Here is a 26,129-nt window from a genome sequence, read left to right as displayed (position 1 = left end):
ACTAATGGGCATAATGTGTAATGGGCTTCAAAGTGTGTGGTATACATGTAATGGGCATTATGGCATTTGGTATACTATGTAATGGGTGTGACGTGTAATCAGCATTATGTTGAAAATTTTTGGCGCGCGCCTTCGGCGCACACTGCCCATGTTTTCCCTCCTTTTCAAAAATCTTCTTCAGTCCTGGCATAACATGTAATGGGCATTGCAGTGTATGGCGTAACATGTAATAGGCATTACTATGTGTGATGTACCATGTAACTGGCATTATGGTGTGCAAAATCAAGAATGAAATTGAAGCAAAGGTTAAAAAACCAACAACATAAGACGGGTCAAGGGGCGGGACTGGGGGCGGGTCAGTGGGTGGGCTGTGGGTGTGTCAAGGGGCGGGCCACTGTCCGGGAATCTCTCAACACAAAGGTGGTAACCCTAGTTGTGCATGCGATGCGATCAAAAGACAGTACAAAAAGTATGTGAAGCACATACTTTTTGTGCTGTGCGATGAGATACCGTGGGAGGGTAGCACACATGGCACCCGGAAAATCGGTGCTTGTATGGGCACCTTTATCATTGATTGTACATTGAAATTTGTTTCATTATTACTTGTGGAGCTTAATGCAATAATTTTTTTTGGATAAAAACAAAACGCAAATAGGCAATTTATAACAAAATAATCCATCCATCATGAGCTAGAAGCACAGGTAAAGTGATAAACAGGAGATATTATTGTCCCAAGTTTATGTCCTATGTATTTTAAAACCCCAGGAAGAGGTTTTGGTTCCTGAGGTGTGGATGTGATAGAGAAGGGAGGGCTGCAGTCGCAAGACCCATTTCTGGTCTTAGGCATTCAGACTGGGAGCAGGCTAATTAGTGTCTGTCCCTGTAAGAGGCTGATATAAGCTGTGTCAGGGTTTGACGCAAAGTCTCACTACCTGGGGAAACAGAGGTGGGGTACAGGCACGCTGACATTTATATGGGAAGAGGTGAGAATAAAAGCTACCAGGCGCTCCAAAGAGGCTGCAATGATACCACTAAGTCAAGTCACTACTGATCTTGAGAAAACATATGGAAAAAGGGGGTATACAGTAATGGTCTGCGTCAAATAATGTGTTTAATAAAAGTCTCTTATAGAAAGTCTCTTATAGAATGTCTCTTATACACAGATACTTTTGCTTCTATGTGGGCGATATCAGGTCTCCATTCATTGAGATCCGTGAATGTCCACACAAACATCCAGGCAAGATGGAATATCATATATGAAATACAAACAGACTATAGTCAACACTTCTTATATGTCTAAAAAGTCCAAAAATTGTATATGGTGTGTTGATAAGGCACAGATGACCATTGGGAAAACCAGCGAGTGCTGGATATATAGGTTTTTACCCCAATAGTTGGGGAGTCCACCACGTGGTTCCCTTGAGAAAATTGGGTTACATGAAAGAATATGCATTCATACTCAAATATATCTTTGAGTATTTGGAAATAGATGGTGAGGTTTGAACTCATAACGGTTTCTTCTACATCCTACTTCATAAATGTTTGCACATATGTGCATAACAAATAAACCTCTCATGGTGCAACTTACCAAAAGTGAAAAACAGTTTATTTATAAACAGATAAAAAGGTACTTGTTTCCTAGCACGGCCACACCGATTTGCATCGGGGTGGTCGTGTCGGAAAAATTGCGTCGGTCGCATCGCTTAACTTTAAGGTACACTATGCCCGCGATTGTGGCCGTGATAAGAAACAAGTACCGATAAAAATAATAATAGGGCTAGCCCCATACTGTGAATTCACAGGTGGTGCCGATGGAATGGACATTTTTTTTTTTGACACAACCAGTGCTTCTTTTTCAAGTCTGAGTGCGCTTACAAAGGTGAAGGGTTTTATACTTCGCCGCCGAAAGTTAAAAACTGGAAGTACCGGCTCTGGAGTTTAAATGCAACTATTGTACTTGTTTTGTACATGGGGACTGAGCTAAATAAATACCCCGAGCTCACATCTACTGATCTTTATTATTTCAAGGTTTTTTTCTACATAGCAGCAAACATACATCACCGCTTCCGGAGTGTAAGTGTCAAGTAGTTACGTCATCATGACCCAGATTGTGTAGTTTGCTTTGTCCGAGTCTAAGCATACAACAAAAAAATGGTACTTATATGTTAATTGTTCACCGACTAAGCTATTGCTTAGTTTTACGCGTACGCTCGCCACGCTTCAGGCTCGGTGGTCGCCACACTATATAAAATAAACTCCATCCCGACATGGATAGTGGGGGTATGAGCGTACTAACTATAGTGGGCGCCCAACTAACATATAAGTACCCAAAATTTTTTGTCTATGTGGGGAATGCCTGGAGTGCAAACCTGGTGCATTGGTGGCTTTACATTGATGATGTGTTGTTCATCTGGCAGGGCAACTAAATTTCATTAGAAGCCTTTTGCAAATACCTAAACAGTAACACACTTAACGTACATTTCACTTTCTATAGTGGAAAGTTGATTACCTATAACTACACGAAACTCATAGATTCAAATACATCATCTAAAAAAAAAGTACTTACTTACCACAATGGCTAGACTGGGTCCCCAAGGGACAGCTATTATGGTTAAGCTGAGATTGTACATCAAAAACCACCTTTAGAAAACAAGCAGACCAAATGGTCAAGCAATTTGTTCAAAAAGACTATGATAAAAATAAGATTGATACTGTTATCATAGAAGAGGAATAGAAGGATAGAGATTGCCATTTGAATATGACTAAGAAGGAGAATTCAAAGGAGAATTTCAATTTGGCTTTTTGCAGAGTTCACTTAGCCATATAAAAATAGAGAGTCCATCTTCAGAAAAAGTTGGAGTATCCTGTTGTGGGTTGACACATTAAGAGAAATTCTGCTGAAACAGCCAAAGTTCATATACAGAAGGGCACCAACAATAAAAGAAGGTATGCTTTGTAAAGGTTGTTCCAGCTCTTCATCAAAGGTGATAGAGATCAAAAACAAATACACTATACATAAAAAAAAAAGACTTCGTCACATGCAACACTAGATATGCAATATATGCTATCAAGTGTACATGTGATCTAACCTATGTCAGCAAGACAAAAAGGCAACTGGACTGCAGATGGACAGAGCATGCCAAAAAAATAAGTGTTTAGACAGTCATCCCTTCTCTGCCCATTTTACCAATAAACACAAAAAATCTCTAAAATAGCACTAAAAACTTTTGCGGCATATCTGTCATAAAAGAATGGATTGACATAATAAATATAAATAATCTTGCCCAAAGGAGGATGCTGTGTATATATGAACGCCTTATTAAAACCATATGGGTTTAATTCCCACTTTGCAATAAAGTGGTTTTTATAGTCCCTGCCTTTTGTGTATTATTATTTTTACACACAGGGGCAGATTTATTAAGCTTGGAGAAGAGATAAACTGGAGATACTGTAAAGCAGAGAAAAGGTAAAAGGAGATAAAGCACAGCCAATCAGCTGTGTTTGAAAAAGACAGTTGGGAGTTGATTGGCTGGTGCTTTATCTCCTTTTACCTTTTCTCCAGTTTATCTCTTCTCCAAGCTTAATAAATCTGCCCCTTATTCTTGTATGCATGCACATTTGTATTTTATATACTGTATATATATTTTTATGTATAGGTTTTTATACGTCTTTTTATTGTATTTGTATCTAATGGTAATGGAACACGGGATGATTAAGTCAGGGTTTGTATTTTAAAATAAATACCATTCATATAGCCAATATATGTCCCCATGAAGAGCCATGCAAACAGAGATCATATATCCCTGTGAAGAAAGAGGGTGGACCATGTGGTTTTTGTTATGGTCAGGTGATCGTTGTATGTCTAGACCGGCACAAAGCAAAATACAAGTCATAATGTCACAATGACGTAACTACTTGACCCTTACACTCCGGGAGCAGTGATGTACGTTTGCCGCTATGGCAAGACAAGACTGAAGGGAAAATGTCCCAAGAACAAGCATGAACTGAAGACATTTGCAGGAGAGGCTTGGCAGAGCATCACCAGGGATGAAACCCAGCGTCTGATGATGTCTATGCATTCCAGACTTCAGGCTGTAATTGGCTGCAAAGGATTTGCAACAAAGTATTAAAAAGTGAACGTTTAAATTTAGGATTTTTTCGTTTGTCCCATTGGGCTTTAACAAGGTACAGGTGGGAGACATTCTTCACAGGAAGAGGAGCATAAGAACACGAGCACATGCACTGAAACTAGAGGGAGGAAGATTCAGGGGAAATATGAGGAAGAATTACTTCACAGAAAGAGTAGTAGATAAGTGGAATAGCCTCCCATCAGAAATGGTAGAGGCAAATACAGTAGTACAATTTAAACATGCTTGGGATAGGCATATTTATATCCTTACAAAAAATAAGGATCAAATATGGTTTGAGGTAACCTGTTTAAAAAAGGGGCAGACTAGATGGGCCAAGTGGTTCTTATCTGCTGTCAAATTCTATGTTTCTATGTTACTTTTGGACCCTTAAAAATTGGGAGGCACGGGGGGGCGTGGCCTGGACGCTGAGGAGAGAGGACGCTCATCACTGGGGCTCTCCTTCCCAACGCTCATAGTGGGTGCCCAGCACTTGCCACACAGTAATAACAGGCTCCACTAGCCTGCCCAGGACCCCCTCTGTCAGGGGAGCTAAGCCGCAGAGCCGGGGGACATCTCTGGAGTCCCCGCGGGTTGCGGCCTACAAAACAGGTGAAGCCGGGGCCTAGATTTCTACAGGTACCCGCGGCGCAGTTCCACGAGCGAGAGTTTGCGGCCGAACGCCGCGGGGGCGCAGCAGAGGCTCCCCAACACATCCACAGCATCATCTAAGTGTCTGCAGACCAGCGGTAGTGGAGCCCCGACTTCTGGAGACGACTGGGAGCACTGGGGAGACGCTACAAATCGGGAGCTCTCCTGCTCCATAGAAGCGGCGGCCATCTTGGATCTTTGTACTGCAGATTCCAGCTTCACGCTGCTGCCCCATGCACACAGCACCCCAGCTGAGCCCACTAAACAGCGGTAGGTGTAGTTGTGGACACCCCCTACGCCTCCTGACCAGCACCCCCAGCTACCCCTTAAACTACTGAGACCTACTGTACCCCTGCACGGATCACCCCAACAACAGACAGTGGATCCCCTGCCCTATAGTGCTTGCCTGAAGGTGTTAAATAGAAGACCTGCACAAGGTGTTATAAACCAGTTAACCCATTGTTTCCAGAACTGGTGCCTTAAGGACAACCTGCATTGGCATCACATGTTATGCAGCACCATAATAGACTGTACAGGGTCCAGTTAAGCACGTCACCGTCAGAGGAGCCACAGTTCCCCAGGGTTAATCCTAGTGGACCTCACATGCACGCTTAACGCATCATTTGCCCCTTCTCGCACCCAAGAAGCTAAATGTGTTGATACAGTACACTGACTACCCGTGGAGCCATCCCAAAGTGACCCTTCCCTTTGCTGAGGTGTTTTGCTCCTCCTCTTCTCTACAATCTCACAATGCCACCCAAAAGACCTAAGGCAGATAAATCCGCACCCCCAGTAACCTTCTTTAAGCCCTCACCCCAAGCCTCTAAATCAAAACCGAACAGCAGTCCAGCAATGGGCCCTTCCACTTCGTCCCAGGCGAACAAGCCTGATCCCCGATCTGTCGCTCAGGAAGCCATCCTACAGGACACTATAGGCGATTCTGAGGCCCTTACAGTGGGGTCAATGAAACTCCTGTTACAGCAGTTTAAATCGGAAGTAGCAGCGGAATTTCGCTCCACGCTTCAATCCTTCCAACAAACAATAGATGACATCGGGGGTCGAACAGACCACTTAGAGAACAAAATGGGTGAAGTGGTGAGCTCCCATAATGGCTTGATTTCCAACCATGACGCGTTAAAGGCCGAGGTGGAGCTACTGAGAGATAAAGTTGCAGATTTGGAAGATAGATCGAGACGACAAAATATTAAACTCAGAGGGATCCCTGATAATGTTTCTAACTCAAGCCTTAACGACTATGCAGTCGATCTATTCAAGAAGCTCCTCCCAACAGCGAAGCCTGCGGATCTACTGATAGATCGAATGCATAGACTGCCTAGGTCCAGAAATGCGCCGGAAGGTACCTCTAGAGACGTACTGCTGCGCATGCATTACTATCATATTAAGGAGGCGATTTTGAAAGCTGCCAGACCTTCGGAAGACACCCACTCCTCTCTTGGCCCTATTCAAGTGTTTGGAGACTTATCCCAATCTACTCTTGCTAAGAGACGTTCCTTCTTCCCTATCACGTCGACCCTAAGAAAAGAGAACATCCAGTACAGATGGGGCTTCCCCACTAAACTGCTGATCACTCGAGATGGCTCCACGACAGCGGTTACGAATTTGGAGGATGGACTACAACTCATCTCTAAATGGAACATCGCTGGGCCCTCACCCATGACTTCCTCCCCTGATCGCGGCCTCCAGCAGGACTGGGCCGTGGTTGGCTCCAAGAATTGAACATCCGCTCCCAGTGATGTATCCTTATCTCATCATATGGACATCTTCCCTGTCCTGCCGTAAATATTACAGTTTACTTCTCCCTTCCTAAATGTTATTAGATGCAGGCCTACATCCAGCTTTGGATATAGTGACTTTTCTAATCCTTTGACACTGTTTATCTGTTAGGTTTGAAAGTTTATGATCTAGACTTACAGAAAGGTTACCTTTTTTTTTTTTTTATATATATGTTCCCGACGCTGTTCTAATCCCCAACAGAGGTAGGCGCCATAAGCCAACTGGGTAAATATCTATTGTAGACATTAGGAGGCGAGAAGGTGGCTATTCCTGTTCCCCCCGACCACCGCCCCGTTAGGTTCGCCATGGTATGGCACCTCATTGTGCCCCCAAGAGGGGGCATTTCAGTTTCCCCATATTCTCTTTACTTGTTGTTTTTCTTTCTTTGGTTAACTTCCCCCCCCCTATCCCTACTGTTATCATAGTAGAAGCCAGATATTTGTGAATTCTTATTGTATAAAGTGCTCTAAGTGCAGACTAATCATCACCATGTACTTTGACTATGGTTAATATTATCTCGATGAACGTGAAGGGACTAAATTCCCCTCACAAGCGCAAAGTAGCTTTGAAATACTTTTCCAAGTTAAAAGCACAGGTAGTTGCCGTACAGGAGACCCATTTTAAAAAATCGGCACCACCGCTTTTTACCAACGCAAAATTTCCTCACTGCTATATGTCATGCGGCCCGGTCAAAAAAGCGGGAGTTGCTATTATTCTATCCCAGGGCTGCACATTCTCCCTGACAAAACAAATTACAGACCCAGAAGGTCGCTATTTAATTCTAGTGGGGCTACTAGATAATGTGGAGGTCACACTGGCCACGTGCTATGCACCTAATTCCAAACAATTAGCGTTTTGCCGTAAGATACTGGAAATTATCCAAATACATGTCAGGGGGGCCTTACTGCTGCTTGGGGATTTCAATACGGTTTTAGACCCAGCTGTAGACAGAACTAGAAAACCAGTTATACTACCTATTCCTCCTCAACTGGAATCTAACAAAAACCTTAAATCACTCCTGGCAGAATATGATCTTTATGACGTGTGGCGGACTAAGCACCCGTCGGTTAGGGATTACACTTACTACTCACATGTACACTCCACCTACTCTCGTATAGACCTGGCTATATCAGATAAATGGTCTTTGCCTTCATTTAGTAAAGTGGAAATTCTTCCTCTAACATGGTCAGACCACTCTCCCATTTTCATCACATGGGACATCACTGGGAGGAGTACCACCCCCGGGCCATGGAGGTTAGGTAAACAGACACTAACGACCCCAAGGGCACTGCAAGAGATCAGCAGTTCAATTCAGAACTACCTAAGTGAAAATTCCCCAGGAGATACCTCAACTTTCAATCACTGGTGCGCTCTTAAATCTGTAGTCAGGGGTTCTGCAATACAAGTGGCAGCGAAACTAAAAAGAGAATATAAACAGCAATTTATTGAGGCAGAGGCAGAAGTAATAAGACTTGAGGGATTACATAAAGCTAACCCCACAGACGGTCCCTTACTAAAATCCCTGAAGGATGCACGTGAGGAACTAAATAAATTCTCCCTAACTGAAGTCCAGAAGAATATTACAAGACTCAATCAACAATACTATATTCTGGGAAATAGAGCAGGCCGAATGCTGGCACGTAAACTGAGGGGTAGAAGAGCCAAGGAAAGAATTCAGAGCATAACCTCAGAGCAAGGACAGAAGGTTATGGACCCGGTTGGCATAGCTAATGCCTTTGCCACGTACTACTCTAGCTTGTACAACCTTAAGAATGACCCTACAACTCCCCAGCCAAAAATAGACCTAATTGAAGAATTCCTTAAGGAATTGAAGTTGCCCAAATTGTCCCCTGAGGCCCGTAGCTCCCTCAACGAACCCTGGTCCGTAGAAGAAGTCTCCCTGGCTATAGACTCCATGCCCCGTGATAAAGCTCCAGGCCCAGACGGATACCCGGCTAACTTTTATAAAGTTTTCAAAACAGAATTAGCCCCAGTCCTTACGACAGTCTTTAATGAAGCTTCCGATCTGAACTCTTTTCCCAAAGAAATGTTAGAAGCCCAGATTATAACTATACCCAAACCAGGGAAATCCCCCTCCATAGTGCAGAACTATAGGCCGATTGCCTTACTCAATATCGACATAAAACTGTATGCAAAGATAGTAGCCAACAGACTTTGCCCACTACTGCCAACACTTATTGATCCTGACCAGGTTGGATTTGTGCTAGGCAGACAAGCCCCCGACAATACCCGTAGAATGTTTAATGTGCTGGAACTCTGCTCCAGGGCGGGGAGACCATTGCTCCTCCTGTCCCTGGACGCAGAAAAAGCCTTTGACAGGCTGCATTGGGGCTAACTCAGAGCTGTTTTACAACAGTTCGGCTTCACGGGTAGAATCTTGGATTCCATTCTGGCCTTGTATTCATCTCCCTCAGCAAAAGTATACGCCAACGGGTGTCTATCGTCGAGTTTCCCCATTACCAATGGCACCAGACAAGGGTGCCCACTCTCCCCTCTTGTCTTTGCCCTAGCGATTGAGCCGCTGGCGGCGAAAATAAGAGGATCAAAGTTAATATCCGGCCCGGAGCTAGGAGGCCTATCACACAAGATCTGCTTATTTGCAGATGACGTCTTATTATGTATATTAAACCCATTAACCTCCCTTCCAGCATTGCATACTATCCTCACACAGTTCTCCTCCGTCTCCTATTATAAGTTGAACACAAGTAAAACAGAAGCCCTCCCATTTTTTATCCCCCCCGAAATACTGTCTAGACTCAAAGATGAATACAGGTATGCCTGGCAGTCGAAATCCTTAAAATATCTAGGGATTCATCTAGCTAGCGAGGAAGACATCTTAGAATGCAATTATGGTCCCCTCCTACAGGCTTTTGAGGGTCTAACCAGAGACTGGATGATGCAAGAAGTCTCTTGGCTGGGGCGGGTGGCAGCAATAAAGATGGTATTGCTTCCAAAATTACTGTACTTATTCAGGGCAATCCCTAGATTACTCCCAAAAACCATGTACAACAAGTTCAACAGGTCTCTCACTAAGTACGTATGGAAAGGCCTAAAACCAAAGATAGCCAAACACGTATTAATACGCTCTAAACCAGCCGGTGGAGTTGCATTCCCGGATATTGAAAAATATCACCAAGCGTGTCTCCTTTCCCAGACAAAGGAGTGGCTTACTCAGGTCCCCCCGAAACCCTGGGTGTGTCTGGAGCAAGCAGAGGCCTCACCATGTAGTCTGGCTGATCTACTCTGGATGCCACCCCCTTCCTTCCGCTCACTGCATATTAAAAACTTATCTATAGGGGCCACAGTGAGGACCTGGCACAATAGTATGTCAGGAAGCAGGGATACTACCCTGCCCGCTCCCCTGCTGACCCTGCGGTCAATGATGTATCTGATTCCAAACTTACAACTGGTCAAATTGGACATTAAGCGGTCTGACTAAACTAGGCGACATGTTTGTTGATGGCCACTTAGCCCCCTTTAACCATTTACAAGAAATATACAATATCCCTAGGGGCGACTTCTTTAAATACCTACAGTTGAGAAGTTGGTTGTCAAAATACCTCTTTCCCCCAAATACGACCCCACGCATTGCTCCAATGACCCATAATCTACTTAGCAACCCACACCAGAAGGGAGCAATATCTAAGTGGTATAACTATCTGGTTAATGAGAACAGCTCACTTAAACTTAAATCCCAGGTTCTATGGGAAAAAGACCTCCAAAGAACCCTGCAAGTTGAGGAATGGGACCTAATATTTAAGTCATGTTTCAAAGTGTCTAAGTGCATCAACCATGCTGAGATGTTTTTTAAATTAATTCACAGGGCATACTATACACCGGACCGCCAGCACAAAATATGGCCTAATATCTCAAAATCATGCTGGAGAAATTGCGGGGGAATAGGTACCATATTTCACATATTCTGGGACTGCCCTGTGCTGAAGCCACTATGGTCGGCAATTTTCAGCTTGATAGGTAAAATAATTGGTGAACCGATTGAACCTAACCCCGAAACGGCTCTCCTTCACCTATATGGAGGCCACCTAACCAAAGGCGAAGCCTATGTTCTGGGACACATTCTGATCGCTACAAAAGCAGCTATAGCTCAGCTGTGGAGATCAGAGAGGATTCCCAGTGTTGACTCGATATGCGATAAAATCCAGAAACACTACTGTTTTGAGACGGCGGGAGCACAGTATTCCTCCTCCCCTAATTCTATACATTTGTTGTGGCTGGGGTGGTCAATGTTCAGAGAAGAAACGGGGCATATAACTAAGAGCTCCACCTCTGTTGATATTAATCTTCTAAATTCCCCAGACTCTGAGTGTTAGGAAGGGGACAGGAATGATCACTCTTTGTAAACCCGATATAGAAGGATAGGCAAAGGTAATACATAGGATACTCCTCCTGTTTCGCTCTACCACTAATTATACGCCTAATACAAGCTGTTTGAGCACCAGTCAAGTACGCTCCTGGCTCTCTAAATGAGTGACGAGTTAACGTTTACTTTATACGATTTACCAATTGTGATCTATGTATGTAACTACTATGTATAACGCACCCCCTCCCTCTATTTTCTTTTCTGTAACCCCCCCCCCCCCCCCCTGTTTGAATGCAGATAAAACTCAATAAACATATTGTTAAAAAAAAAAAAATTGGGAGGCACATATAGAAACCATTGTAATTCCTACACCGTTCACCTGATTTGGATGTAAATACCCTCAAATTAAAGCTGAAAGTCTGCAATTAAAGTACATCCTGTTTGCTTAATTTCAAAATCAATTGTGGTGGTGTACAGAGCCCAAAATACGAGAATTGTGTCGATGTCCCAATATTTATGGACAGGACTTTTTTCCTAAATACTCAAAGATACCTTTATGAGTATGAATGCATATTCTTTCATGTAAGCCAATTTTCTCAACAGAATCACGCCGTGGATTTCCCAACTATTGGGGTAAAAACCTTGTCCGGCACTCAGTAGTTTTCCAAATGGTCATCGGTGCTTTATCAACACACCATATACAATTTTGGGACTTTATAGATATCCAAAAATAGTCTGTTTATGTTTGTTTTTCATATATGACATACCATCTTGCCTGGATGTTTTTGTGAACATTTGCAGATCTCATAGAATGGAGACCTGATATCGACCACCCAGATGCAAAAGTATCTGTGTATAAGACTTTCTAGAGACTACTATTAGCGCACCAACAGTCAGGATTCCGACAGTCACTAGTCCACGTAAGAATCCCGACTGCTGGGACTTGGGCAGCGGGCTGAGCGCAACAAAGCCCCTTGTGGGCTCAGTGTCTTGCCACCTATTCTATTCTCCTAAGCACGGCTGTGTTTTTCCATGAAAATGGCCAGTTACCATTACTGCCTCCCGTCAATCAACTTGTGAACCACTTGCAATAAAAAAAAAAAAAAGGACACTGTATATTATCGCAGGATGGCCTCGTAAATACACACTACTAACAAAAAAATAAGCCAGGGTGCAAATTCACAGCCCAGCAATCAGGTCTGAATATCCCCCTAAGTACTGTGCATATGTCTGAGTTTGTGGTAAGGGCATTAAGTCGTACCACCCTGGGAGAGGGAATCTTTACGTTAATTATTAGTGCCCAGATGGGCTAGGGTTTATTTTTCGGTTTGGTTTTACATACTGCATAAGAAAAATAGCCATGGCTAGATTGCACAAAATCCCTGAACTTCTGTGCTGTTTTCCTGGCTGTTGTGTGTTGGAAGGTGCACATCTAACACCAGGAGAGGACACTCCTACCCTTACCTTCTGCCAGTGTCTACAAGTACATAGTACGACACATGAAGATGCGCCTTCCCATTCTATGTTGGTTATATTGCTTTCATTACATAAACTTACTTCAGTTTTGAGTCAAAAATATTAACTAAATTGCAGGTTTTTTTTTTTTAAGAGTTGCTGCCCATAGCAACCAGATTCTAGATAAATGAAAAGTAGAAATCAGATTGGTTGCTATAGGCAACAACTCCGCTGAATGAGTCCATTGTCTTGTTTTAAAGCAGAGATGCAGGAGCTTGGATCTCAAGGTGTGGTTCCTCTTTAAGCAAGTTTGGCATTGAAATGAAAACGGTGACAAACACCACTATACCCTTCACCACTGTATACAATTTGTGCATATATTCAAGTTGGATATTGTGTTTTACTGTATTGCATACTCCTTATACAATCAAAAAAACAACATTTTTTTCCTTCTTATAAAATAACTGAAAAGTAGTAATCCCAATCAAATGATAGAATCCATCACCAGGTGCCATAAAAAGTTTGGTGCTGCTCCCAAGTTGATTAATATGGATTACTTACTGCTGCACTTTCAGATGTGCACATACAATGGAAACAATCAAAGCTTCATTTAAGGCCAACTGACAACCCAATAATTAAGGCAATTAAGCCAATCACCACGAGCACTAAAATGGCAATGATCCATATTTTCTGTAAACAAATAAAATGATTTAAAAAAAAATTATGTTTAAAAACACTTTGGCATTTAAAAGTGGTCAGTTTAATTAGAGAAGTCAAGACACCCATTAAAACAAACTTCTAATCAAAGGTGGATCATACACACATCATTAGGGTGTATTCAATCAGTGTCGATATTTGGGCCCTTTTTGCCGATAATAGGCCAAATTTACATTCAACCTATTCAATCGTTCTGACAGTCATATATAATGCGGATCAACGAAAATGTACACAGATTGGTGGAAACTGCAACAAATTCACCAATTTCGCAGATTTGGTTTTTAAAAAATAAGAATTTGCATTGGCGAAAACTGATGCTAAATTGAATAGGTGTGTGCAGATATTTCTGCCTGTTGGAAATGTCGGCACACATTGAATACCTCCCTCAAACACCAATACATAGGGGTATTCAATCCTGTATTACGGCTGTTTGAATCCTGCCCAGCTCGCCAGTTTTATTGGCAGACAGAATTCAATGTTCTGCCTGTCGAGTGGCAAAAAGGGTTGTGCCTGTGAAAACAGACGTTGATTGTTGAGATCCAGCCGTGAACTAGACAATCCACAGCCGTTTTCGGGGAAAAACGATCTGACTGGTTTTAAAGTCGGATCTGTTCTATCGAGCTGAGTCTTATATGCTGTCGGAAATTACTTTCCCCCATAAGCTGCTTTTGAGAACTCACTGGCTGCAACATATTTGCCCTTTACAAAACATAAAACCTCTTAATGTTCCTGATCACTTCAGTCAGCTGCAAGGTGAAATAACCAATGTCACTGGCCACTTTGTAGCTTTGCAGAACAGTATGTTGCAGTCATTGGGGGAAATTTAGTAAGATAGGCGTTCTTTTTCATATGGGATCTTGCTATGGGCAACCAATCAGATACTATTATCTTCTAGAAGGTGATAAATAAATAAGTAGATTCTGATTGGTTGCCCATAGCAACATCCTATGTACAATAAAAATCCTATATCAGTAAATTTCCTCCATCAGGTCTAGTTGAATTGCCCCAAAAGAATAACAACTATTCTAAAAGGTCTGTACACCTTTAGAATAGTTACTAGTTAGAATGCTGCATTTCACAGTAGAGCTCTCACTAGCGATATGCTCCATATCAACCTGCTTGTACCCGCCGGTAACGATATTGCTGGTTACACATATCGGATAATGTTGTTCATCAAATATTGTTTATTTGATACTTTAGACATATACAGAATTATGAATGGAATAAAATTGAGTAATAAACTTGGATAAAATATGCACAATTGATAACATTTTAGAATGTCACAGTCGGATGCAGTTGAGAAAGGATATATTATGACTGATATTACACAGATTATTACTGATTTTATTACAACCCCTCTGAGTAATATGAATGGTTTCACCAGGTAGCAGGTTGAGAAATGTGCTAGTAACCCCAAAGGGTAACCAAAAAGGAAAATACTACGTGATCTTACCCTGCGGGATTTGCTCTGGTATTTCACAGCCTTCTTTGTTTCTTCTTTGGCATGTTCAATGTAATCAGAAGCATTTTCTACATTCTTCTCTATGTTGTTAATCATTTCACCCTATGTCAGCAAAAGACTTTCATTTAAAACTTTAGGACATTAAATGCATAAAAAAACAAAAATCAGTATAGAAATAAAACAAGGGAGATGATATGACCTATTGAGTGACAGAACAGGCCAATATGTTGAGGAAATATGAAATGAAGTCATGATTAAATACATAAAATTCTGAAAGTATGTAACAGGATCCAGATGGCATATATATTTTACCAAGAGATAATTATGGAATCGTGTAAACAAGGCAACATGCACTTACAAAACATGCACCTATTTCTCACCGTGGCTTATGTTATAAATCTAAATAATCTGATTGAACAACATATTTGGATCTAGAAACACCAGAAAATAAATGGTGTCTATTTAAGGTGATGCCATAACTTACTAATTGTCGGGATGCCAACTTGAGGTCAGAACATACAGACATCACTCAAAGGGGTGTATTCTATGACTTTTGTGAGCTGTGGCAGCAAGCAGTGCTGACTCCCCCCTGCCCCCAACTGACCCCCCTGCACACGCGGTTTCCCCCTTGCCAGGTTTTTGTAGCATGTGCGGCGGCTAAAACAGCGAAGCTCGTGGCTAAATGAAACAGGCTCCCTGCATTAGCTGTGAACCTCGCCATCCTCTGACAGCGAGGATTCCCCGGGAGCGTTGAATGTGGTGAGCGGCCGGCACGGGGGTTAAACGGTGAGGATCGCTTGTTTTCGTCAATCCCCATGGTTTTACCCCCTCACCGGTCACAATGCCAATGTGTGGAATATCAAATGCTGGCATCCCGATAGTCAGTATACCAGGGTGGATTAAGGTAAGGCTGTGGGGGAATGAGGCTTATGGATAGGCTGAGGGGAGAATGCATTAGGATTAGCATTAGGGTTCTCTGGATTCTCAGCATCTGGACGCCGATGTCAATCTTCTGACTGCCAGTATCCCAAATGTATTTCATTTTAAGTAGTGTTTTGTAACAAATTGGTGAAAATAATCTAGAGGTAATACTGTATCTGTTTATGTGTACATAATTCATGTATTTGAAGAAAGCCAGAAAGCATTACATTCGGAGATGAATAGATTAAAGGTGCAAACCCACATTATTTTTCCCTTTCTAAAACACATTATTCCAATTGCAAAATCAATATACAAAAGAGACATTCACAGGGGGTGCCATTGAAAGAAGAAATAAAGCGCTCTCCAGTAACCATATAGTTTCTACTTGTTCCCAGGACAGCGCTGCTGAGAATGAGCTAAGCTTCTTGGACCTCATCTGAGGGACTTGCAAGGTAGGGAGGCTACAGACTTTACAAAGCTTCTCTGCTGCTATATAATGTGTCATGGGACTGTGGTACAACAGGGTAATCGTATGGTGATTACAAACTTAATAGCAGTTTAAATGAAGCAAACTCCACCGTGTGTTTTCTATCAGAAAAATCGGAGTGATTTATATTTTAAAAAGAAGAACAGCAACATCGCTTTGCAAAAGGGATTGCACCTTTAACTGTTACAAGCCTATTATCATTGCCCTCAAACAGACCGATAGATATTGACTATAAATGATATGGCTGAAGAAGTGTACAAGTGCAAATCCTAAAAACAACTGTACCATCTTGGCAGCAATACGCCGGTTCAATGAGACACAAAGATACATGTTGTTTATAGCTCAGATTCTTATTAATCAGGTTTAACTAATCTTGTAACCTGGATACAATGGAATGAAAATGTATATGATAGCAAATGAGAACATAGGCTTCTTTTACCTGGATTTCTGTCCTTCAGGGGATAAAACCAGCAGCAAATGGCAAAGCATTAAACAGTTTGTTAACATCTGGAGAAAAGTCTATAGGGATGCAAATATTTTCTATGCTGATGTTTGATATTTCTTAAAAACCTTAAAAAAAACTATTATTAAGGCCTACAATTTAAATGGTCAGCAATGAATGGATAAAGGAAAGATACACTGTGTGGCAGACTTCCAGTTCACTGACCCAGTGTATGGATGCACTAATTCATACAGTGCGTTCTTACTCAGCTCTGCCTGCTTGATTAGAGATGAACCTCTTTAAATGGAAGCCTGATGCATAGCAGTGAGAGACAATAAGTCTGTACATAATTCTACAGATCCCAGTCATTTCTTATACATTAAGTTTAGCTTTGACATGAATATATACAAATAAAATAATCTTCAAATATAAAAACAACCAAGCATAAAGTGTAGCTCAAATATAAAATAAATAGACCATTTTATTTATCCCCAAATATATTACCATAAAATTGGAAGTGCCCTTGGATACAGATATGTGAAAGGACAAAAAAAAACACATTTTACCACTTGAAAACATTAAAAACACAAGCCAAAGGCATACAGTACTTCTGCAATGGAAAATATTTTGTACTATTTTCATGTCTGGGGCCATATGTTTGCTCAGTACTTCTTTACTTTCACGGCGCCACTAGATAGGACAGATAGGATACTAGATAGGATACGATTTTGTATGCGATTTGACATAAGATATCGCATAAAATTTACTATCCATTTCATTACCCCACTATCCACTAGGGTGTGGAGTTGATTTTATATAGCGCGGCGAGCGCAGCGAGCCACCGAGCCCGAAGCGTGGCGAGCCCCGCGAGGGGACACGGATGTTGTTTCAAAGCAAGTCCCCAATATTGCATGCCATTTGCATGCAATTCCATAAAATACATTCCGTGTCCGCTCGCCACGCTTCGGGCTCGCCACGCTATATAAAATCAACTCCACGCCCTAGTGGATAGTGGGGTAATGAAATGGATAGTAAATCTTATCCTATATCTTATGCGATATCTTATGTCAAATCGCATACAAAATCGTATCCTATCTAGTATCCTATCTGTCCTATCTAGTGGCACCGTTTGCTCAAGTCTGGGCTCCTTGGCTTTGTCACAAAGGCACCATCCACCCTTGATACCTAATCCTACTTTCCCCATGTGTGACGTGATGGATCTTTCTTTTCCACACGTCATATTTCCTTATTCTACTTTGGCAGTTAGGCATTTCTATGATATATTGCTACCATCCATCCCCACTCCACATATTTGATATTCCTCCAGATGTTCTTTTCACATAGTCCTGTTCCCCTCTTTTCTATGTTTGCCCCTCTGTCAACGTCCCACCCACACTACATTCTTTATTTAACTATTATATTGTTACTTTGGTACTCTTTACCTAGCACGGCGCCCACGATCTTGATCGTGGGCATCGTGAGGTAAAAAATCGTGTCGGTCGCGTCGTATGCGGGCTAAACATGCCCGCACGCGACGCGATGCTCACGATTTCCCATTGAAACCCATGTTAAACATGGACATCGTGTCGGTCGCGTCGCGGCCGGCTATAAATGTGCACACGATGGCCCCGACACGATGCCCACGATTTGCCATATGAATTAATGTTAAAAGACCCGATGGACACGATTTTAATATTAAATGGCTCAATGGACCCGATTTTAGCATAGGAAACAATGTTAAATGGGCCTTAGAGCCCAAATAATTACCCTGAACTCTGAAATGGCCCCCCCAATTTTGTACGCCACCCCACGATCAACGTGAACCCGAAGCGTGGCGAGCGCAGCGAGCCCGCGAGGGGCGGCGGTACGCGTCCTCCGACCTTTTCATACCCCCACTATCCACGTCGGCGTGGAGTTGAGAATAGAATAGTGTGGCGAGCGCAGCGAGCCACCGAGCCCGAAGCGTGGCGAGCCCCGCGAGGGGACGCGGATACCTTCACAGGTAAACGCGTCCCCTCGCGGGCTTCACAGGTGTCCGCGTCGCCACGGACACCTGTGAAGCCCGCGAGGGGACGCGTCTAGCTGTGAAGGTATCCGCGTCCGCTCGCCACGCTTCGGGCTTGGTGGCTCGCTACGCTCGCCACACTATTCTATTCTCAACTCCACGCCGACGTGGATAGTGGGGGTATGAAAAGGTCGGAGGACGCGTACCGCCGCCCCTCGCGGGCTCGCTGCGCTCGCCACGCTTCGGGTTCACGTTGATCGTGGGGTGGCGTAAAAAATTGGGGGGGCCATTTCTGAGTTCATGGTAAGTATTTGGGCTCTAAGGCCCATTTAACATTGTTTCCTATGCTAAAATCGGGTCCATTGAGCCATTTAACATTAAAATCGTGTCCATCGGGTCTTTTAACATTAATTCCTATGGCAAATCGTGGGCATCGCATCGCGGCCATCGTGTGCACATTTATGGCAGGCCGCGACGCGACCGACGCGATTTCCATGTTTAACATGGGTTTCAATGGGAAATCGTGAGCATCGCGTCGGTCGCGTCGCGGGCACACATAAATGTACCCGCGATGCCCGCGATGGGCGCCGTGCTAGGTAAAGAGTACCGTTACTTTTTCTGCCCTTTCCCCTGGTTCCATTTTATTGTTCTGATAACTGTATTTTCGTATTAGAAAACATGAGCTCATTGTTGATACTGTCTGTATTCGGTTGCTCACTGTTATGAGCTCTCTCAATAACTAATAAAAAAAACAAATACAACAGAAAACCAGCATATATCTGACACCAGTGGGTATGTTTGTGGCCTAAATCTATTGTAATAGTAAAGGTACAGTTATATAAAGTGATAGAACATGAACAATGTAATGCTTAAATGGTGGTTAGCAAGGGCAGCCTTATTAAGGTAGACTGAACACTAAACAAACATATCATTCAAGTTGGTTGTCTTTCAAACTTCATTCCAACAAAGAAAAGACTCAGCATTCAATCCAAGCTATGAAAGATTGGTTTCAATAAGAGTTAAATTGGTTCTTTGCATGGCCTGATGGAGTACAGAGTCCCTTCTGTAAACAACATCTTTCATGGGCCTCTTATATATTCATAGCTGGCAGAAACATACAGTGGACTATCTGTATGGTCGGAGACCATTTTCATGACTGGCAATAAATGTATATGGAATGTACTGTATATTATATGGGATAATTCAGATCTACTTTAAGAGTAGGGCTTCACTTTTTCCCATCCTAGCATTCACTGATCCGTTATTTGCAATTAGTTCAGCACTACAACAACAACAACCTCTTTTGTAACGAAAATCTTCCAAACAGTTTGAACCTTTGCAAGACACAGGCCAGCTCCTCACTAGCAAGATTCAAGTGGAAGTCTGACCGCAATCCTTGAAACAGTTATTTATTTTCAGTGTGCACCTTAGTACTCTGCAATTCAGTACTGTACTGCTACTATAAAATTACCTAATACACTTAGCTCAGGCTTGTCCAAACTATGGCCCTCCAGCTGTTGTGAAACTACAAGTCCCATCATGCCTTGCCACAGTTTTGCTATTAGGGATGCTAAAACTGTGACAAGGCATGCTGGGATGTGCAGTTTCACAACAGCTGGAGGGCCACAGTTTGGACATGCCTGATTTACCTTTACCTTGAATGGAATAAATAAACATTACCTGTGACTATAATCAAACTGACTCTCTCGCCAGAATAGCGCTTGCCCCGGCAAATCGCAGGTTATTATATTTGGCCCTAAATTTCGGTTTACATTTGGTTACTATATTAAAATCAATAAAAAATAAATGTTCAGTGATTTGAACACCCAACTACACTGTTGAACAGCTATCAGCGCGTATAAAATAGACAAAATCTATGGCAACTGGGAGCACCAAATTCTCATGTGTGCGCTATTGCCATCCTCCTTTCAACCTACATCTATGACAGGGTATATGTTTTATACTGATTTATTGTGTTCAGGTAATTTATTATGTTACAGCCTTATTCCAAAATGGAATAAATTCATTTTCCCCACAAAATTCTACACACCATACCCCATAATGACAACATGAAAAGAGTTTTTGGGAGGTATTTACAAATTTATTAAAAATAAAACAGAGTTTTAAGCTTATAACTTAATGTACCATATGATGTCTTACTTATGGTGTATATGTTAAACAATATTGTTGGCAAATTTATTGCAAGGTGAAAAAACAATAAAAAAATAACTATATAAAAAAAAAAATGAAATAGAGAAATCACATGTACATAAGTATTCACAGCCTTTGCCATGAAACTCCAAATTAAGCTCAAGTGCATTCTGTTTTCACTGATCATCCTTGAGATGTCCCTACAGCTTGATTGGAGTCCATCTGTGGTAAATTCAGTTGATTGAACATAATTTGGAAAGGCACACATCTGTCTATATAATGTCCCACACTTGACAGTGCATGTCAGAGCACACACCAGGCATGAAGTCAAAAGAACAGTCTGTAGACATCTGAGAAAGGTTTGTCTCGAGGCACAAATCTGGGGAAGGGTATCAGCTGCTTTGACAATCCTAATGAGCACAGTGGCCTCCGACATTCGTAAATGGAAGAAGTTCGGAACCACCAGGACTATTCCTAGAGCTGGCCGGCTGTCTAAACTGAGTGATCAGGGGAGAAGGGCCCTAGTCAAGGAGGTTACCAAGAACCCAATGGTCACTGTCAGAGCTACAGCATTTATTTTGTGGAGAAAGGAGAACCTTCCAGAAGGACAACCATCTCTACAGCAATCCAACAATCAGGCCTGTATGGTAAAGTGGCCAGACGGAAGCTACTCCTTAGTTAAAAGCACATTTCAGCCTGCCTGGAGTTTGCTAAAATACACAAGAAGGACTCTCAGACCATGAGAAGCAAAATTCTTAGGTTAGAGGAGACAAATGTTGAACTCTTTGGCGTGAATACCAGGCGTCATGTTTGGAAGAAACCAGGCACCGCTCATTACCAGGCCAATACCATCCATACAGTGAAGCATGTGGTGGCACAGCATCAAGCTGTAGGTATGTTTTTTCAGTGGAAGGGACTGGGAGACTAATCATGGAGGAAAACCTGCTCCAGAGTGCTCTTGACCTTAGACTGAGGAGATGGTTCAACTTTCCGCAGGACAACAACCCTAAGCACACAGTCAAGATATCAAAGGAGTGGCTTCATGAATGTTTGAGTGGCCCAGCCAGAGTTCAGAATTGAATCTGATTGAACATCTCTGGAGAGATCTGAAAATGGCTGTGCACCAAACCTGTTGGAGCTTGAGAAGTGTTGCAAAAAAAAAGGACAGCCAAGCTTGTGGCATCGTATTCCAAATATCTTGATGCTGTAATTACTGCCAGAAGTGCATCAACAAAGTATTGAGCAAAGGCTGTGAATACTTATGTATGTGATATCTTAGTATTTATTTTTAATACACTTGCAAACCCCCCCCCCCCCTTTTTGGAATAAGGCTGTAACATAACAAAATTTGGAAAAAGTGCACTGTAGGTTGGTACAGATCGACTATTCCAATTAATATGACTTCTAAAAAAAAGTGTGTTGATAATAATAAATCACAGCCTGAAGAGTAATAAATCTGAAAATCTGAAACTAATTACCTGAGTCTCCACCAACATTGCTATGTCCATAAACATGTCATGTAACTCCCGTATGCTAGATTCAAGCTTCATGATATCTTTGTGTCGTGCTTCAATCTCATTCAGAGCTTGCCGTGTGATCTGGGAATCTGAAATAATCTAAAATAGAAAAAAAGAGGAAAAAAAATGCAAGTAGTAGACCATGGTTCTCCAAATGTAATCTTCATACACCCAATGACCCATATTTATAGGTTTTAGGTCTGTAAAAACTGGTGGGATAATTACAGAAGTCGATCAAGCCACCAGAGTAAATAAATCCTGAAAACATGAGCTGTTGGGCATGCATTAGGATCAGATGTGGTAGTCAAGTTCAAACCTTTGTGGGACAACTGGACACAGTTTGTTACTTACATCTGAAGTAAAGATAGATGGATTCCCACTCTCAAGCATCTCTTCCAATTCATCATCTGTAGTTGTTTTTCCAGCTGCAAGTACGTTTTATTACATCAACAATTAAATATAAAAATTGATATTATGAAAAAAAAATGTATTAACCAACTATCACGTAATTAGTATTGCATAAAAATAGGATTTGGGGTACCTACCGGTAAATCCTTTTCTCGTAGTCCATATGGGATACTGGGTTATACTATGTCGATAGAGATCCTCCGCAGGAGAGACAGGCACATTAAAGCTTTCAGTGTGGGTGCACTGGCTCCTCCCCTCTATCTCCCTCCACTAGTCAGTTAATGAAAAACTGTGCCGAAGGAGAGCTATGTGAGGAGGTATGTGAACAATAACGTGGTGAGATTCTCACAGCACACCCAAACCAAAATAATAAACATAAAATAACAAAGAGGTGAATCATAACAACTTCTGAGTTCACCATAATCCTTGAAGAAGGTCAATATATGACAACAAGGCAACAAGCCCTAACCGTGTTAGTAACCATATCGTTAGAGCAGAAAGCCGCACAGAGGCGGGCTCCCAGTAACCCGTATGGACTACGAGAAAAGGATTTACCGGTAGGTACTCAAAATCCTATTTTCTCTACCGTCCAATGGGATACTGGGTTATACTATGGGGAGGTCCCAAAGCTACCAGAACGGGCGGGAACATGTAGAGTCTGCTGTAGAACCGCTTGTCCGAACTGGGAATCCTCCCTGGCCAGAGTGTCAAATCTGTAAAACTTGACAAACGTGTTACTCCCTGACCAAGTTGCGGCCCTGCACAGCTGCAGAGCTGAAACCCCCCGGGCAGCTGCCCAAGAAGTCCCAACAGATCTTGTGGAATGGGCCTTCAACGCTGGAGGAAGGGACAACCCAGCCAATGCATAGGACTGTTGTATCGTGCATCGAATCCACCGGGCTATAGTCCTTGTAGATGCAGGAGAGCTCTTCTTTTGCGCATCATACATACAAACAAACTATCCGACTTCCGGATTCAAGCCGTACGTTTAACATACGCCTTGAGGGTATGTACCACATCCAAGGAGAGAGGGATATCCGGATGTACCGCACTGGAAGGAACCACAATAGGTTGGTTCAGATGGAATGCGGACACAACCTTTGGCAGAAACTGCGGCCTGGTCCTGAGCTCTGCCCGATCCTCGTGGAATACCAGGTAAGGGCTTTTACAGGACAATGCCCCAAGCTCAGACACCCGCCTGGCTGAGGCTAAGGCCAGCAGGACAACAGTCTTCCACGTAAGAGGTTTCAACTCCGATTGTTCGAAAGGAACGAACCAAGAGGACTTAAGGAAGGTGAGGACCACATCCAAGTCCCAAGGCGCGGTGGGTGGTACAAAGGGAGGCTGAATCCTCAGCACCCCTTGCAGGAAGGTGTGGACCTACGGCAACAGCGCCAGTTTCTTCTGAAAAAACACTGACAGAGCCGAGATCTGTACCTTCAAGGACCCCAACCGGAGGCCCAAGTCCAAACCGGCTTGAAGGAATCTTAACAGATTGTTAAGGCGAAATACTGCTGGTGGCAAAGCATTTTTCTCACACCAGGCTATGTACTTCTTCCATATCACATGGTAGTGAGAAGCCGTGACTGGTTTCCTGGCACGCGTCATGGTTGTAATTACAGAGGGATGTAGTCCCTTGAGGCCTAATATCTGCCGCTCAACCTCCAGGCCGTTAAACGCAGCCGCGGTAAGTCCTGAAAGACAAACGGTCCCTGGAGGAGAAGATCTTTTCTTCTACCTGCATGGCCTGAATGTCCCCGTACCAGGCCCTTCAAGGCCAGTCTGGAGCCACTAGAATGGCTTCTACTCTCTGGTGTTGAATCCTCTTTAGCACCCATGCCAGCAACGGAAGCGGTGGGAACAGATACACCAGCTGAAAATCCCACGTCCAAGTCAGGGCATCTACTGCTGTTGCCCCTGGATCCCTGGTCCGGGCACAGTACCTGTCCAGCTTGTGGTTCAACCGTGAGTCCATAAGGTCGATCTGAGGGAGCCCCCAAAGATCTACCAGGTCCTGGAACACCTGAGGGTGAAGTCCCCACTCCCCGGGGTGGAGATCGTGACGACTGAGGAAATCCGCCTCCCAGTTGTCGACTCCTGGTATAAAGATTGAATAGTAACCCTGGCCTTGCTCCTGTCTTGGTACAGGTAGGATTACTTTGGACAGGAGGAGCTTGTGAATTGCTCCCTGAAGGAGCAACTGATCCTCCACTGAGGCTGGGAGGGCCGACTTGAAGTAGCGTCGAGGAGGGGGCCTGGCAAACTCCAGCCTGTAACCTAGCGAAATAAGACTCCTGGCCCAGGAATCTAGGCACGAGGTGTCCCACACCTTGCTGAAGTGTAAAAGCCGGGCCCCCACCTCGAGACAGTCTCGTGGTGGGTACACCCCGTCATGCTGCCGGCTTGGAAACGGCCGGGGCGGTGGAACGGTCCTGATGACCTGAGGGGTTTGGCTTCCTGAATTTCCCTCTAGTGCCTTTACTAGCATTAGAGGCGCCTCTGGCCTTAGGGCGGAACTTGGACCCACGAAAGGACTACTGGGAGGGACCAGTGAAAGGGCGTTTTGCCGGAGTGGGTGCTGATGGGAGGAACGTGGATTTCCCTGCAGTAGCCTCATGCTGGGTACACACCAGGACGACTAGGGCCCGATCCCCTCAATCTAGATCCAATTCCGACCAATTGGATGTAGATTGTGTGGTGATTGGGCCCTTTTCTGTCCTGGTGTGGACCGATACCGATCCGATGCGCGGTCCCGCGGGTCGGTCGGTCGTTCTTGAGATCCTACCTGCTGCAGGTAGGATCTCAATGACGACCATACAGCCGGGTGCGGGTCGCCATCGGATCGGACCCGCTCACAGTGCACATCGTGAGCGGGTCGTGACCCCCCGTGTCACCGTGAGCGGGTCGGACGAGACACTGACGACCCGCTCACGATGTGCATCGTGAGCGGGTCACCCTGGTGTGTACCCTACATTAGAAATCCATTCGTCCAGCTCACTACCAAAGAGCCTCTCCCCTGTGAAAGGTATGCTTTCCACACTTCTTGGAATCCACATCAGCCACCCACTGGCGCAACCACAGAGCCCGCCTAGCTGACACGGCCATTGCAGAAATCCGCGCATTTATAGCGCCCAATTCCTTCTGTGCCTCACAAAGCACCCGTGTCGTGTCCTGAATGTGACGCAGGTTTTCACCTATCGGAGCCACGGTCATGCCCCCAACAAACCCTCTTGGATCTGCGTGGACCAAGTATAAATGGCCTTAGCCATCCAGCAACTGGCCAATACCGGGCGTTGTGAAGCCCCACTGGCCGTGAACATAGACTTAAGTGTTGCTTCAAGTCTCCTATCTGCACCATCCTTGAGGGTAGACACCCCAGGAACTGGTAACAGCACCTTCTTTGAAAGGCGGGAAACAGAGGAATCCACCGCTGGCGGTTCCTTCCACTTCTTCCTACCAACAGGATCAAAGGGATACACATTTGTGAACCTCTTTGAAAGCTGGAAGCTCTTTTCAGGGTTCTGCCAAGCACCTTTAAAAGCACTTTCTAATTCAGCCTGTTCTGGGAAATACACCGGCTGTTTTCTCTGGGTCATGAAAAAGGAATCTCCCTCAGAGGGTTCCTCCAAAGGAAGCTCTAACACTTCCCT

The 26,129-nt window shown here is 43.6% G+C and overlaps 1 protein-coding gene across 3 annotated transcripts in view; it reads right to left on the bottom strand.

The window, feature by feature from the left end:
- STX2 (syntaxin 2) overlaps nt 1-26,129 on the bottom strand; it is an 82,133-nt gene that overhangs the window by 9,742 nt on the left and 46,262 nt on the right. The window contains exons 7-10 of one of the 3 annotated variants that reach the window (XM_083150280.1): nt 22,423-22,496; nt 22,033-22,170; nt 14,540-14,650; nt 12,931-13,059 (exon numbers count right to left, since the gene is read on the bottom strand). In XM_083150280.1, the coding sequence (XP_083006406.1) occupies nt 12,976-13,059; nt 14,540-14,650; nt 22,033-22,170; nt 22,423-22,496 (407 nt within the window). In that variant the 3' untranslated portion in view covers nt 12,931-12,975. Of the gene's footprint in view, nt 1-12,930; nt 13,060-14,539; nt 14,651-15,393; nt 16,409-22,032; nt 22,171-22,422; nt 22,497-26,129 lie in introns of those variants that run through there. The other 2 variants (XM_083150289.1, XM_083150299.1) reach the window with 2 other exon arrangements.

This window comes from Crinia signifera, chromosome 1 (genome assembly GCF_055691185.1).
Source record: "Crinia signifera chromosome 1, ASM5569118v1, whole genome shotgun sequence".
Classification (NCBI taxonomy): domain Eukaryota; kingdom Metazoa; phylum Chordata; class Amphibia; order Anura; family Myobatrachidae; genus Crinia; species Crinia signifera.
Note: the sequence above shows the minus strand (reverse complement) of the source record. Positions and strands in the feature narration are given on the sequence as shown.